Consider the following 13,504-nt stretch of genomic DNA (forward strand, 5'->3'; position numbering starts at 1 on the left):
CTTATTTTCCAAAGCTGAAAACTACACTTTACCTTCTCTTTCAGCTACAACTAAGAAGGAATCATTATGGCTGCACAAAAGATCAACGTTGGTGTTATTGGATTTGGTAAGTACCCTATCTTCGAGTGACTCACTTTCCTGAGTACGATGTATCTGACCGCATCATTAGGTATGTCCTCCAAGACTTTCCACTGCCCATTGATCGTCTCGTCACCACACCTTGTTCTTCACTCGATCGTTTCAAGCAACGACTCCTGCACAAAGGTTTACCCACAAGCAAAGCATGTTGCCACCACTGCTGACCTCTTTGCTTCCAAGGACGTCCAGCTTGTCGTCATCACAACCCCCAACGAACTTCACTTCCCACTGGCCAAGCAAGCCATGGAAGCCGGAAAGAACGTTGTTGTCGAGAAGCCATTCACAGTTACATCTCAAGAAGCTGCTGAGTTGGTTGAAATCTCAAAGCGCACTGGTTTGGTGTGCAGTATTTACCAAAACCGACGATGGGACGGAGACTTGTTGACGGCCAAGAAGATTATTGAGAACGGACAGCTTGGTCGTTTGGTTGAGTTCGAGAGTCACTTTGACCGCTTCCGTAACTTTGTCAAGGCTGGATGGCGCGAACAGGATGTTCCCGGAAGTGGTATGCTTTATGATCTCGGCGCACATTTGATCGATCAAGGTAAGCAAGCATAAACATGCTGGGGGGCGGCAATTTAAGTGACTGGTTTTGGGATGGTAGTAGAGTATGTGAGAGAATTTAGACTCATCCTTATTTTTTCCATAGCTCTCCATCTCTTTGGCAAGCCATACTCTGTCTATGGCGTAGTTGAAAACCAACGTCAATTGAAAGACTCTAGCATCGACGATGACTTTACTATCATCTTCCGTTATAAGACTGGATTGAAGGTCCTTTTGCGTTCCAGCATGCTTGCACGCCAAACCCCCGTCCTTCGATTCTCTCTACGTGGTATGGATGGAAGCTATATCAAGCACTACCTTGACCCTCAAGAAGATCAATTGAAGTCTGGTCAAACTCCCAAGAATGCTGGGTTCGGTGTGGAGCCAGAGAGCCAATGGGGTACAATCAACACCGAAGTCAACGGAATTCACGTTGTTGGTAAGGTTGAGACCTTGTCTGGAAAGTACTTGGATTTCTACAACAATGTTGCAGAAACCATTTTGAAGGGCGACCTCAGCCACTTGGCTGTCAAGCCTGAACAAGGTTACGACACCATCCGCATGATTGAAGTCATTCGCCAGAGCAGCGACGAGGGTGGCAAGACCATTGTATTGTAAATTAGAAGATAAAAAAAAATGTCAAATAAACATATTGCTTCATTGCTCATGCATTATCTTGCTTGTCAGGGGAAGGCTTGTGTCATGGATGGAAAGAACATCAACTTGGAATCGATGATGAATTATTTGGATATTAGGCTGTTGAAAATGCAGTACTCTTTTATCTCTATTTTTCCCAAATACAGTGCCGACCGATCCACGTTAGTTTCAGCCCAGGCAACCCAGAGTACTTATTACGAATATTTTTTTATTTTATTTATGGCTTTAAATGTGCACAATTGATTCTTTACATTGGATGCTAATATTGTGTTCCAATTTTTTTTTTTTTTTTATTAAAAAACTCCAGTATATTACAAAGTATGTTTATGTTGATGTAAATACACCTGCATGCCATGATAGATTGCATCATTTGTAATGTATATAATTCAATAATATTTAGAGTATCCCAAAACTTCGCTTTCCATATGCTGTATCAACAAAATGAGACTTCACCTACGTCTCAAACGGTTGATTTCATTCCCTGCATAGAAACTGAGAATGTATTCCGGACCGTTGCAACAATGTAGGGATGGAAACGTCAACATTTCGTGCATTGTTTGATTACAAGGGCATACCCTGTCTTCTCCGACGATAGTGCTAATATCATACCTTGCACAGTTTCCTTACTTGGCGCTAATGTTTTCATAGGAAAACAAGCTGTCCTTAGACTGCAAAAATGTCAAAAATGTATCAACCAAACAAATTTCCCATTGAGCAGAAATCGACTTGCTTTGCCGCTTTAAAGACCTATAATATGTTTTTTATTAAATCGAAAATTGGGTAGAATGGTGTCATTGCCCTCGTTTAGAGTTGTGAAAGATTGGATGCCCGCGAGGTCAACCAATATTGTGTGATGGTCATGGGAACACACAGGGCCAATCAGGTCGAAAGTATAAAAAATATAAAATTGCTATTGAGAAGGGGTTACTGTTCGTTCTTTATTTTTTCATTCCATGCCAGATGAAACAACCCCAATCTTGCATCACGTCCGTAGGCGTACCACGGGTAACACTGATTACGACTCTCTGAATGACTCGGGCCGACCTTCCCGTCAAGATTCTCGGGTGTTACAATCAAGACGATCTTCATTCCACTTCATGAAGAGACGGACAGGAGCTTATGACGAAGACTCTCAAGGCCTTATCAACGAGAACACTGGTATTAGAGTGTGGTATGAAAATTACTCCAGTATAGGTAAGTAATGTTGTGGATAGCAAGCAATTTAACCAGTTCACCAATCGCATGCCGATAACTTGCTCATGTTTTGATATACCTGTTTCAGATTGGATCCACGATCACATTAAGGAAAAGTTGCGGCTGCGAAAGCTGAGATCACTGCGTGGCGTTAGGGGCTATATGAAAAATATGTTTGACGGTGCACAAGCTTGGATTCTAGTGACCATCATTGGACTGGTTGTAGCCGTCATGGCCTGGCTCATCGACATCATTCAAGAACTTTTGACGGATTGGAAAGATGGTTTTTGTGTTGAAACCTGGCGCTATAATCACAAATTTTGCTGCTGGGGTAAAGAAGGTAGGACTCCCTAGATGCTAATTAGTATTTGCATGTTTATTGTCTGCTGATATTTATTGTCTTCCGCAACCACCAGAGTATGAAGCATGTCCAGCTTGGCAATCTTGGGCTGATATATTGGATGCGCAATCACATGAACGTCGATACTATGCAGCTATGGGCATGTATCTATTGTTTGGGGTAATAATTTTTGCTGATCATATTCTTCCAGTCTTGTGAAGTCTTATTAACATGTCCTCTTAGCTTGTTTTTTGTGGTGCAGCTGCTCTCTTGGTCAAATACTCCGCTGAACGTGTGACTTCCCGTGTGCCTGCAGTTGCACCTACACACCGCTCATTCTCTCGTACTTCCTCGACGCTTTTACCACCACATGAAAACTTCGATCATGAAAACACTGCCGCCAAGTCGCAAGCATCACCCTTGATCATTACCAAAACAAAAATGGCCTATTATTGTGCCGGATCTGGTATTCCTGAAGTCAAGGTCATTCTAGGTGGTTTCGTCATCAAAGGATTTTTGGGTATAAAGACCTTATTTGTCAAGAGCGTTGGTCTGGTAGGTCTTATGATAGATTGGTCATTGAACATCAAATGCGGTCTTTATTTTTCAAGCCTAACACACAATGACGATGTATAGATTTTGTCAACGTCGTCTGGTCTCAACTGTGGTAAAGAAGGGCCATTCGTCCATATCGGATGCTGTGTAGGAAATATTGCGTGCAGATTGTTCAACAAGTTCAACAAAAATGAGGGCAAACGTAGAGAGATACTATCAGCATCCGCTGCTGCGGGTGTATCAGTAGCATTTGGCGCTCCCATTGGTGGCGTATTGTTCAGTCTGGAAGAAGTGAGCTACTACTTTCCCATCAAAACTATGATCCGTAGCTATTTCTGTGCTCTAGTGGCTGCTATGTTTTTGAAGGTACGTGAGAGACCATGCAAACCCCCTCCTTTATCTCATACTCATATACCTTGCCAATCCATACACAGATTCTAAACCCATTCGGCACTGGAAAGATTGTAATGTTCCAAGTTCGATATGACAAGGAATATCATATCTTTGAGTTGTTCGGATTTGTTCTATGTGGTATTTTTGGTGTAAGTTTACATATCCATTTTATTCTCTTGCTTGTCCAATCAGCATCACTTATCCGTCTTTAGGGTTTGATGGGCGCTTTGTTTTCATACTGCAACATTCGCTATCAACGACTCCGCAAGACTACGATTATAGGAAAATACCCAGTCTTAGAAGCTCTTGGCATCATGGCTATGACCGTTCTCGTCAGCTTTTGGAGCCCTTACGCTCGCATGTCTTTGACCGAATTCGTCACTAATCTGTTTTCCGAGTGTCTGCCCAAAGATGATAACGAAGGACTGTGTGCGTAAGTAGTATTTACACTTTTTCTGCTGTGTAATGATTTCACATCTACTGGTCATTGACAATGGTCTATAGAAAAACGGCAAGCGAAATTCCACCCTTAGTGTTCCTCCTTTTGTCAACGCTGGTCATCAAGTTGTTCCTGAGCATAATTACGTTCGGTATTCGCGTTCCAGGAGGTGTCTTTTTACCGTCTTTGGCTATTGGAGCCATCTTTGGCCGTGCCATCGGTTTGGTGATGCAATATTTGACACTGGAGTACCACGACAATTGGATCTTTGCAGCTTGCCCAGCGGATTTTGAAACTCATGGGCGTTGTGTTATACCCGGCGTTTATGCTATGGTTGGAGCCGCCGCTAGTCTGGCAGGCGTTACTAGGACCACTGTCTCCTTGGTGGTCATTATGTTCGAGTTGACCCATTCTCTAACCTACGCTGTGCCAATTATGGCAGCAGTGATGATTGCCAAGTGGGTGGCAGATGCTTTCTTCCCCAGCGGTATATACGACCTTGTCATTGATCTGCAAGAATACCCATACTTAGAATCAAAGCGAGAATATATTCACAAAAGCGGCGTGTCAGAATTGACTGAATACCTGGAAACCATTGATATCGAGAAACCATCTACAGTGAATGACTTGCGCAAGGCAACAGAAAGACTCGAAGCCCTTGGCTATGCAGAAGACGGCGGCTTTCCTATTGTTACAGAGGAGTGTACTCTGGTTGGATATATTGCATGCAGTGAACTTCTTCACGCTATTGATGTCGTCACCAAGCGTACACCGGACGGTGGCGAAGGCAATATTAAATGCAATTTCAAGAGGACGACTGCCGACGAGTTTTCATCTACTCCAATGACATTGAGCACCAGTGGAAGTGCCATTTTCACTGAAAATGGAACCGAGCTGCAGAAACTTGGTGACTTTTCACAATATGTCGATCAGGTTGGTGCCATGTTTCAAGTTTATTTTCCTATATGGTGATTTCATTGTGGTCTATGATTGCTAAAAAAAAATACGTTTCTGTAATCCACAGGCGCCACTAACCGTTAATCAACATGCTTCGGTCGAACTTGTCATGGAGTTGTTCATCAAGCTTGGTGTTCGCTATGTTTGCGTAACCAATCCATCTGGAAAATATCTAGGAATTATACACAAGAGAAGGCTACTTGCTTACCTGAAAGAACTTGAGGAAGAAGAGAGTGATGAAGATGATTAAATAGATAGACTCAATTCGAAGAGAATTTGTACAGAACCCATCATTATTTTTCCATTGTATAATTTTCACAACAAGAGAGAAAAGCAATAAAATAAAAGCATAAAAATAATGAGAGTAACGGGGTGTTAAGGTCGTACGCAGTTGCGCGGTAAAGTTGATATTCACGGCCGGGCCTACTTGTAGTCTGATCTTTTGTGACACTCTGCTTCTCCACACTCTTTTGCTCTACCTCCAATATTATGGCATCCACAATCGTCAACTCAAATCCTCCAAAGTGGATCGTTGGCTGGTTCTTTATTTCAAGCTTGGTGGTGTTTTGGGTAAATGACTCAACCGAGCTTATTAAGGAATGCTGATCTCGTACATTCTTGATTAACCTCCCGACTTCTAGGATGCTGGTTACTGTCTTTTGAGGTAATGCGATGGCTTGCGGCCGTTCCATGCCGATCACTCCTATTAACCACTTGTATATCATTCAGACCCCTCAGTATGGCAGGTGGAAAGTACAATTGGATTTGGCGTCCTTATAATCTGTATGCTACTGTAAGTGGGGCATATTGTTTCAGGTACTAGGTTGTTTGCCCTCCTAGCGAAAATTTAAGAAATGTTCCACCTTTCCCTATACTAGGTCGATTACTTCTATGGACCTGAGGCAATTGCAGCAAACGATGGTTTTACAAGTGCTCAGTCCGTCATGAATGTTGTGGAGAACATCGTCAACCTCACCTATGTCTATCTCGCCACCAACCCCAAGATCAATGTTGGCTTTGCTAACTTGGTCGGATTCAGCGGTGCCGTTATGACTCTCTCAAAGACCATTCTGTACTGGCTCAACGATCATTGCTCTGGCTGGGCTCATACAAAGCACAACGATCTCCAAACTTTTATCACACTTTGGGTGGTAAGTTGACGTTGTGGGCCTAGTTTTGGATTGCGTGTACTTACGAATACTGCTTTAACCCCTTTCAGATCCCTAACGGTGTGTGGATTGTTGTTCCCGCCATCATTACTGTTGTCCTTGGAACCGACTTGGTTAAGCGTATGGGTGGTGTTTCGGTAGCTAGTACAAAGAAAGTTCAGTAAAAGTAATAAATAGCATGCTCTCAAGAGCCTGGCGGTTTAATTTTACTTAAAAACGGAGAAAAGGAAAGAAAATATTTTCCGTAATATTTAGTTGGCCCTGAGGCAGCCAGTGTGGCACAGGTCAGAAGGTGGGCAACACTCGATCGGGAAAATAGGAGTTCTGTATGGGTATTATAGTTTTAGAACTACGAAGTGGGGTGGGCACTTCGGCTGGACCGCAGAGGCAGACTTTTGACAAGACCCAATAAAACAGTAAAAGTACCAAAATGGTATGCAGGCGTGTTCCCAGCATGCACTGTTTGGGATAGATTTGCCTTTCCACATTAGCTGAATTGCGGAACTGGGGAAAACACTATTTTGTCTCCGGAATATTTGAGTTAATAAGTCTCCGTACTCACAGACACCGTCACAAGCACTGCCTGGAAGCGGGGATAATAGCGAAATTTGACATCAGGTATAAATATCGGCTGGCTTCTCGTTCGTCTAAAGAACTACTCCATCTTTCAAAGCTTCTCCTCGTAAAACACATCAAATATGGTTCCAAAAGACATCACCATCACTTCCTATGAAGTCCGTGACATTCGCTTCCCCACCTCCAAAAGTCTCGATGGTTCTGATGCCATGAACAAGGATCCTGATTACTCTGCCGCCTACGTTACTTTCTATACCGACTCTGACCTTATTGGCAGTGGTATGACCTTTACCAATGGACGTGGTAACGAAGTCTGCACAGTCGCTATTGAGGCTCTTGCTCCCAAGTTCGTTGGCAAGCGTCTTAGCGAACTCACAGCCAACATGGCCGATACCCACCGCATCTGCACTGGAGACTCCCAACTTCGATGGATCGGTCCTGAGAAGGGTGCCATTCACCTTGCTACTGCCGCTGTCATCAACGCTATCTGGGATCTATGGGCTAAGGCTGCTGGCAAGCCCGTTTGGAAGCTTGTCGCTGATATGACTCCCGAAGAGTTCATTCGTTGCATCGATTTCCGTTACATCACTGATGCTCTCACTCCCGAACAAGCCTTGGACATTCTCAAGGCCAATGAAGCTACCAAGCATGAGCGTGAAGCTGAGATGCTTGAGAAGGGTTACCCTGCTTACACCACTTCCGCTGGTTGGCTCGGTAAGTTATTGACTATTCGATGTGTAAAATGTTTTACCCCCGCCGTGTGTGAATACATAAACTGACTTTACCCCATTTGGCTTATAGGTTATTCAGATGATAAAGTCCGCCGCTTGGTAAGAGAAGCCAAGGCAGAAGGTTTCACTATCTTCAAGCAGAAGGTTGGCTCTGACAAGGCTTCTGATGTTCGACGTGCAGCTCTTCTTCGTGAGGAAATTGGCGAGGATGGTGTATTGATGATGGATGCCAACCAGGTTTGGGATGTGCAAGAGGCTATCGATTGGATGCAAGATCTTCTTCCTTTCAATCCTCTCTTCATTGAGGAGCCCACTTCTCCCGATGATGTCCTCGGCCATGCTGCTATCCGTAAGGCTTTGTACCCTCGCACCCGTGTTGCAACTGGTGAACACATTCAAAACAGAATCATCTTCAAGCAACTCTTCCAAGCTGAGGCTATCGATTTCTGCCAGATCGACTCTTGCCGTGTCGCTGGTGTCAATGAGATCCTTGCTATCCTTTTGATGGCTAAGAAGTTCAATATCCCTGTTTGCCCACACGCTGGCGGTGTTGGTCTCTGTGAATACGTCCAACATCTTTCCCTCATTGACTATATCTGCGTCTCTGGTACTACCGAAGGTCGTGTCCTTGAATATGTTGACCATCTTCACGAACACTTCTTGGACCCTGTCGTCATGAAGAACGGAAGATACACCGCTCCCCGTGCTCCAGGCTACAGCATTACCATGAAGAAGCAATCCATTGAGGACTATACCTTCCCTACTGGCAAGATTCACCAGTCATAAAGACCCCCCTCCACCTCCATCTCATTTTTTCAAGCCAATCATGTGCAATCATATATTTCGCATAGATTCGAATTTTCATAAAGGCCATCTATTTCGTCTTTCTCTAACTTCTAAATAGCTCAAATAACGCCTACGGCTCGTTGGTTTTATTTTTTCTCTACCACTTTGTACAATTGCCTTGATAATAAAAAAGCCATGAACGTAATTCTTTATAGAGCGTATGGGATGCGGTCTTCTTATTGGTGTGATTACCCAATGTGAACTTTATTTTTTATGATGTTGGGACATTTCGCGGGCCGATACCCCACACTCCCTTCATGGCCAAAGCCGAATACATAATATAAGCGAAATATCGCAAAGTGAGGTCTATTTTATATATCTATTAGTTGATGCTTAAGCTTAGCCATATTCATTAACCTTCTGAATTCTCCAGAGTTCTTGCAAATTTGATAGAACTTTGAATCTTTGTTGCGCAATAGTTCATACGGGCTATGACGTGAAGAGAGAAGAAATCGGTTAAGCTGAAAGCGCAGAAACTCAGATCATTATTAGACCAACTTTTCCTTACTTTGCAAACTCAACCACTTGACCTTGATCCAGGACAAGAATACGATCGTATTCAACTACTGTCAATAAACGATGAGCAATGCATAAAATCGTACAATCTTTGAATTCTTGGGCTATAGTGCGCTGGATCTTTTCGTCGGTTCTAAAGTCGACGCTGGCAGTAGCTTCATCCATAACTAGAATACGACGTCGTTGTAGCAAAGCTCTAGCAAGACACAATAGTTGTCGCTGACCTTGCGAGAAGTTGAGTCCTCCTTGACTCACTATGAAAGAATGTCATTCATCGTTGACGTTTTTAAAGGATTTACTTTTTTCAAATAGTGAGGGAAATGTCTTACCAGGAGTATCCAAATCGTAAAACACATTGACGTTACCATTAGAGGTACTTTCTGTTTCCGCTTCGTTCTCACCCGCCAACAAATGAACTCGTTTTAATGCAAGGAATATATCAGCATCTTGAAAAGTGTTGAAAGGATCCAAGTTACTCCTCAGTGTGCCAGTAAACAGAGTAGGATCTTGGGGAATGATACTCATGCTGCTGCGTAAATCGGTAGTTCCAATTTTCGTTATATCAATACCATCAACCAAGATGCTGCCTTGACAAGCCTCAATAAATCGAAAAAGCGATAATGCAACGGTTGACTTTCCACTTCCTGTTCGGCCGACAATGCCAACCTTTTCCTTAGGTTTGACTTTGAAGGACACACCGCGAAGGACTGTCTCCAAATCTGGTGCGTACTTCACATGCAAATCCTTGAATTCGATGATTCCTTGTTCGGGCCACTGTAGTCAATACGTGATGATGAGTGTATGTACATGTGCGCAAGTGTATACCTCAGATACTTACAGTTGAGAGTGGACGAGGCTGGACTACTGCAGGTGGGTCCTGATCAAGTTCAGTGTATTCTACAACTCTTTCAACTGAGTTGAAGCTTAACTGAATAGACGTAGTCCTCCTGATGAGATCAAAAACCTATTGGAAGGTAGATTTAGCCAGTACAATAGATCGTTTCATACAAGGGCTAGTACAGTTACCTGTCCAGTAAATGTGAGAGAATAGCTCATGCAAATAGCAGCAGTCGCTGCTGACAACTGGTCTGGCCACCACAGACACATTAGCGCAATGATACAGGTAATCAAAGTGGAAATGAAGGAGAGTATGCTCGTTATCCAGCGATTAAGGACATAAACGTTGTAACAAGGTCGGAGATTGTTATCAACTAGATGTATCATCTTTGCCATGAACAGTTTGGTTCTACCAAATGCGCGAATTGTGGATACTCCCGCAATGGTCTATCTTGATGTTGAGTATGAGGGGATTCAAACGTATCAAATATATAGGAAAGTGGTGTCTCACCTCTGTAAAGTGGGTAAACATTGGTGATCGATTTATAGACTCCAAGCGTCGGTACTGCAATCCTGAATTCATAAAGAGCTTTCCAATGTATATGTAAAAGACAAGGCAGGCAGCAAAGGGAGCAATGAGCCATGGTATTATGGCTCCAATGAACATGAAAACGGTGATAACGTTTATCAATGCCACGAAAAACTCGACAGTATAGTTGCAGAGGGTCGAATCGATGGTTTCCATGTCTTTAGCGAATCGGTTGAGGATACGACCAACGGGAGTAGTGTCTAAGGAGCATAGTTAGGTACTCATTTCTCTCTTCAAAACACTATAATTTGACGATCCTGACTCACCAAAAAACCGCAGAGGGGCCCGCAGTACGCATTCAAGCATTTCAGCAAAGAGCAAACGCCCCGCTCGAAGTGCACCGACATACACCAAAGCAAATCTTAAGACGCTGAAAGTCAGTTGAGCGAACATTAGGATAGCATAAACTTGGATATAGTATATGACACCATCACTTGAAGGTTGTAGACCATCTAGTGTCTTTGCCTGGCCAAGGTTATCCGTCCACTTCTTTATCCATAGGGATCCAGCAATGTTGAACCCGCGAGCCGAAAGAAACATCAAGCCAAAAATGAGCCAATAAAGCACACCTCCTAGCGCTACACAATACTTCCAGAAAAGTCTCATCTTGACATATCCTTGAGCACGCCGTTCAGCTTCAACCAGAACTTTAGGTCGCTTGACGTTCGGTTTCAAGTCATGAGGGACTGGGGAAATTGTTTCCAAGTTCGATCCAGGGGTAGTCAATGAATCGAGCTCCTCTAAGTCAGGTTCTATCTTTTCGACAGCAACCTCTTCATGATTTAGAATGTATTGGAAGTTTTCGCTGTGTTCCAGTTCCGCTGGGTCACCCCACATCTTGATGTCTCCTTTTTCAACCCAAACAACGTTGGAGGCACCACTGAAGCACAAACGGACGTGATGAGTAATCAAAATCCTTGTTCTTTCGGAAAGTAGTGGTCCCATAATGCAATTTTCATATAAATGTTTTGCCGTATATGCTGAACGCACAGACCAAAATTAGCAAAAAAAAAAAAAGGCAAATCCGTCTCCAAACAACGTACCATCGACAGCACTCAGTACATCATCCATTAGAACATGTTTAGCTCTTGAATATACAGCTCTTGCCAGTGCTACCCTCGCCTTTTGTCCACCAGATAGCGTAATGCCTTTTTCACCTATTTCGGTTTGGTCACCGTCAGGATATTGCGCAAGATCTTGCACTAGAGCACAAGCTTCTATCACTGAATGGTAGCGCTGGTCATTGTGAGGAAGTCCGAATAGAATGTTTTCCATTATACTTGCATTTTGGAGCCAAGCTATTAGAGGCAAGGATGTTATAATATTCCAATCCATATTATTTGAGATTGTCGACCAGACTTACGGTTCTGGGAAACATATGCAATACTGTCCTCGACAATCCAGTTTGCATCCGATAGAGTAGAATCCATATCTACTGGATCAACATCGTCAGATAAAGGAGTTCGCGGACAGTACAATTTACCATTAGGAATGTAAGCCTCTCCAAGTAGTCCCATCATTAACAGCGTCTTTCCTGCGCCTGTGGAGCCACAAATAATTGAGAGCTTGCCGATTGGGAAGTCCACCGTGATATTTTGCATAACAAAAGATTTATCAGTGCTGGAAGGTGAGCTTGCTCGAAAGTCTTCATTCTCATCCTGGATATCAGTCCATGACACCGTAGCGTTTTCCATCCCTATGCGAATAGGTCCATTGGTATCTGACTCATCCACGGTCTCCAGTTCATCTCCATCCAAGTATACATCCACTCTGTCCAAGCTATTTGGTTTTTAACGTTAGCAAGTGGGAGCAAATTAAATGCTGCTGAAAGGAAAGGCATGTCAACTGCTTTAGAGAAGATATATATACCTTACGAGGACTTGCATGGCGTCCGACATACAATGTGGAAGAACGTTCAGAGCAACTCTCAATTCTTCAAATACCAAAAGTGCCGTGAATGCAGTAGCAGCTGTCAATTCGTTTCCAGCAATGATAGTATAAGACCATAGCGATATTACGGAAACAAATATTGGGGTACTAGTATGCCGGGAGAAAGTCAAACCACAAAAGAAAAAGTGAAGTCGGTTGACCGTATCGTCTATGTTATACTTACCCTTGCCAGATAATGTTGAAAACCATCCTAGCAACAGCTATCCTCCAAAGCTGGTTGAGTTCATCTGATCTCTGTGACATGATTCTTTCACCCCAACGACTCTCCCTAAAATGGAGTTAGTTGAATGACGATCCTTCACTTGACTATAATTACAGGTATTGCATTTATGTACCATGCAAAAAATTTTACTTGTCGGATTCCCTGAATGATTTCAGTCGTCGTTCCTATGCGGCGATCCCTTGTTTGCATGAGGTCTTTTTGGGACGAAGAGAGCTTGATAGCCGCAAAATGGTTTAATGGCAGAGCGAAGACTAAGATGAGTAATCCAAGAAAGCAGGATTTGCCCAAAAGCTGGTACAGAAGTGCAATGGCCACACTGAGTTCCACAGGAGACCGAACAAATTCATATGCGATACCACCAAAATTCGCAATTCTAATCGTATCTGTAGACATCAAATTAACGATGCTCCCTACAGAATTAGTATTTTTCTTTTCCGCTGGATCATTATTTGAATCTTTGTCAGTGTTGCTAGAACCGCCAAGTGAAGTATCTTTGGGTGGCGCTGTTATATCACGTCGCTTCAATGCTTTGAAATACAACTCCACAAAGAGGGATCCTCTTGAGCCAATGTCGTACAACATTCCTGGTCATACGAACTAAGTTAGTGTTTTTAAAATGAAAATGGTGATAAAATGCGATTTTACAACCATTGTGGTAAATTCGCATATCAAACCATTGGTGTGTTATCGATATGACAAAGAGTAGCGTAATGTAACCATAGCCAGTTGCCATGGCCACTTGATCTCTTTCTGTTTGGCCTTTCTCCATGTTCGTGAGTAGCACTAGTATACGATTCATAATGTAAGGAGCGGCATATCGTAAGACCGAAGCCACAGTGGTAGCTATCATT

The 13,504-nt window shown here is 43.2% G+C and overlaps 5 protein-coding genes across 5 annotated transcripts; 4 read left to right on the top strand and 1 right to left on the bottom strand.

The window, feature by feature from the left end:
* Window positions 1–33: 33 nt before the first annotated feature.
* Window positions 34–1,355, top strand: K450DRAFT_257723 (uncharacterized protein). Its single transcript, XM_051591722.1, has 3 exons — window positions 34–106; window positions 170–682; window positions 788–1,355. The coding sequence occupies exons 1-3, from the start codon at window positions 67–69 to the stop codon at window positions 1,297–1,299; spliced, it is 1,065 nt and encodes a 354-aa protein (XP_051441229.1). The 5' UTR covers window positions 34–66; the 3' UTR covers window positions 1,300–1,355.
* Window positions 1,356–2,165: 810 nt separating this feature from the next.
* K450DRAFT_257728 (uncharacterized protein) lies at window positions 2,166–5,584 on the top strand. The gene is made up of 9 exons (XM_051591723.1): window positions 2,166–2,532; window positions 2,621–2,872; window positions 2,949–3,052; window positions 3,116–3,427; window positions 3,509–3,793; window positions 3,862–3,969; window positions 4,033–4,253; window positions 4,325–5,192; window positions 5,284–5,584. The coding sequence occupies exons 1-9, from the start codon at window positions 2,292–2,294 to the stop codon at window positions 5,464–5,466; spliced, it is 2,574 nt and encodes an 857-aa protein (XP_051441230.1). The 5' UTR covers window positions 2,166–2,291; the 3' UTR covers window positions 5,467–5,584.
* An 18-nt stretch (window positions 5,585–5,602) lies between these two features.
* Window positions 5,603–6,602, top strand: K450DRAFT_257735 (uncharacterized protein). The gene is made up of 5 exons (XM_051591724.1): window positions 5,603–5,786; window positions 5,858–5,880; window positions 5,946–6,009; window positions 6,095–6,367; window positions 6,436–6,602. Exons 1-5 carry the CDS (start codon window positions 5,706–5,708, stop codon window positions 6,547–6,549), a joined length of 555 nt encoding a protein of 184 aa, XP_051441231.1. The 5' UTR covers window positions 5,603–5,705; the 3' UTR covers window positions 6,550–6,602.
* Window positions 6,603–7,057: 455 nt separating this feature from the next.
* On the top strand, window positions 7,058–8,679 carry K450DRAFT_302877 (uncharacterized protein). The gene is made up of 2 exons (XM_051593783.1): window positions 7,058–7,675; window positions 7,763–8,679. Exons 1-2 carry the CDS (start codon window positions 7,084–7,086, stop codon window positions 8,476–8,478), a joined length of 1,308 nt encoding a protein of 435 aa, XP_051441232.1. The 5' UTR covers window positions 7,058–7,083; the 3' UTR covers window positions 8,479–8,679.
* Window positions 8,680–8,722: 43 nt separating this feature from the next.
* On the bottom strand, window positions 8,723–13,055 carry K450DRAFT_192932 (uncharacterized protein). Its single transcript, XM_051584472.1, has 12 exons — window positions 12,766–13,055; window positions 12,594–12,698; window positions 12,350–12,517; window positions 11,844–12,259; window positions 11,524–11,778; window positions 10,747–11,460; window positions 10,403–10,680; window positions 10,081–10,338; window positions 9,893–10,018; window positions 9,384–9,828; window positions 9,047–9,308; window positions 8,723–8,967 (listed from the first exon to the last, which is right to left on the bottom strand). The coding sequence occupies exons 1-12, from the start codon at window positions 13,044–13,046 to the stop codon at window positions 8,850–8,852; spliced, it is 3,426 nt and encodes a 1,141-aa protein (XP_051441233.1). The 5' UTR covers window positions 13,047–13,055; the 3' UTR covers window positions 8,723–8,849.
* Window positions 13,056–13,504: the final 449 nt, after the last annotated feature.

This window comes from Umbelopsis ramanniana (genome assembly GCF_025399195.1).
Source record: "Umbelopsis ramanniana AG unplaced genomic scaffold K450scaffold_68, whole genome shotgun sequence".
NCBI lineage: Eukaryota > Fungi > Mucoromycota > Umbelopsidomycetes > Umbelopsidales > Umbelopsidaceae > Umbelopsis > Umbelopsis ramanniana.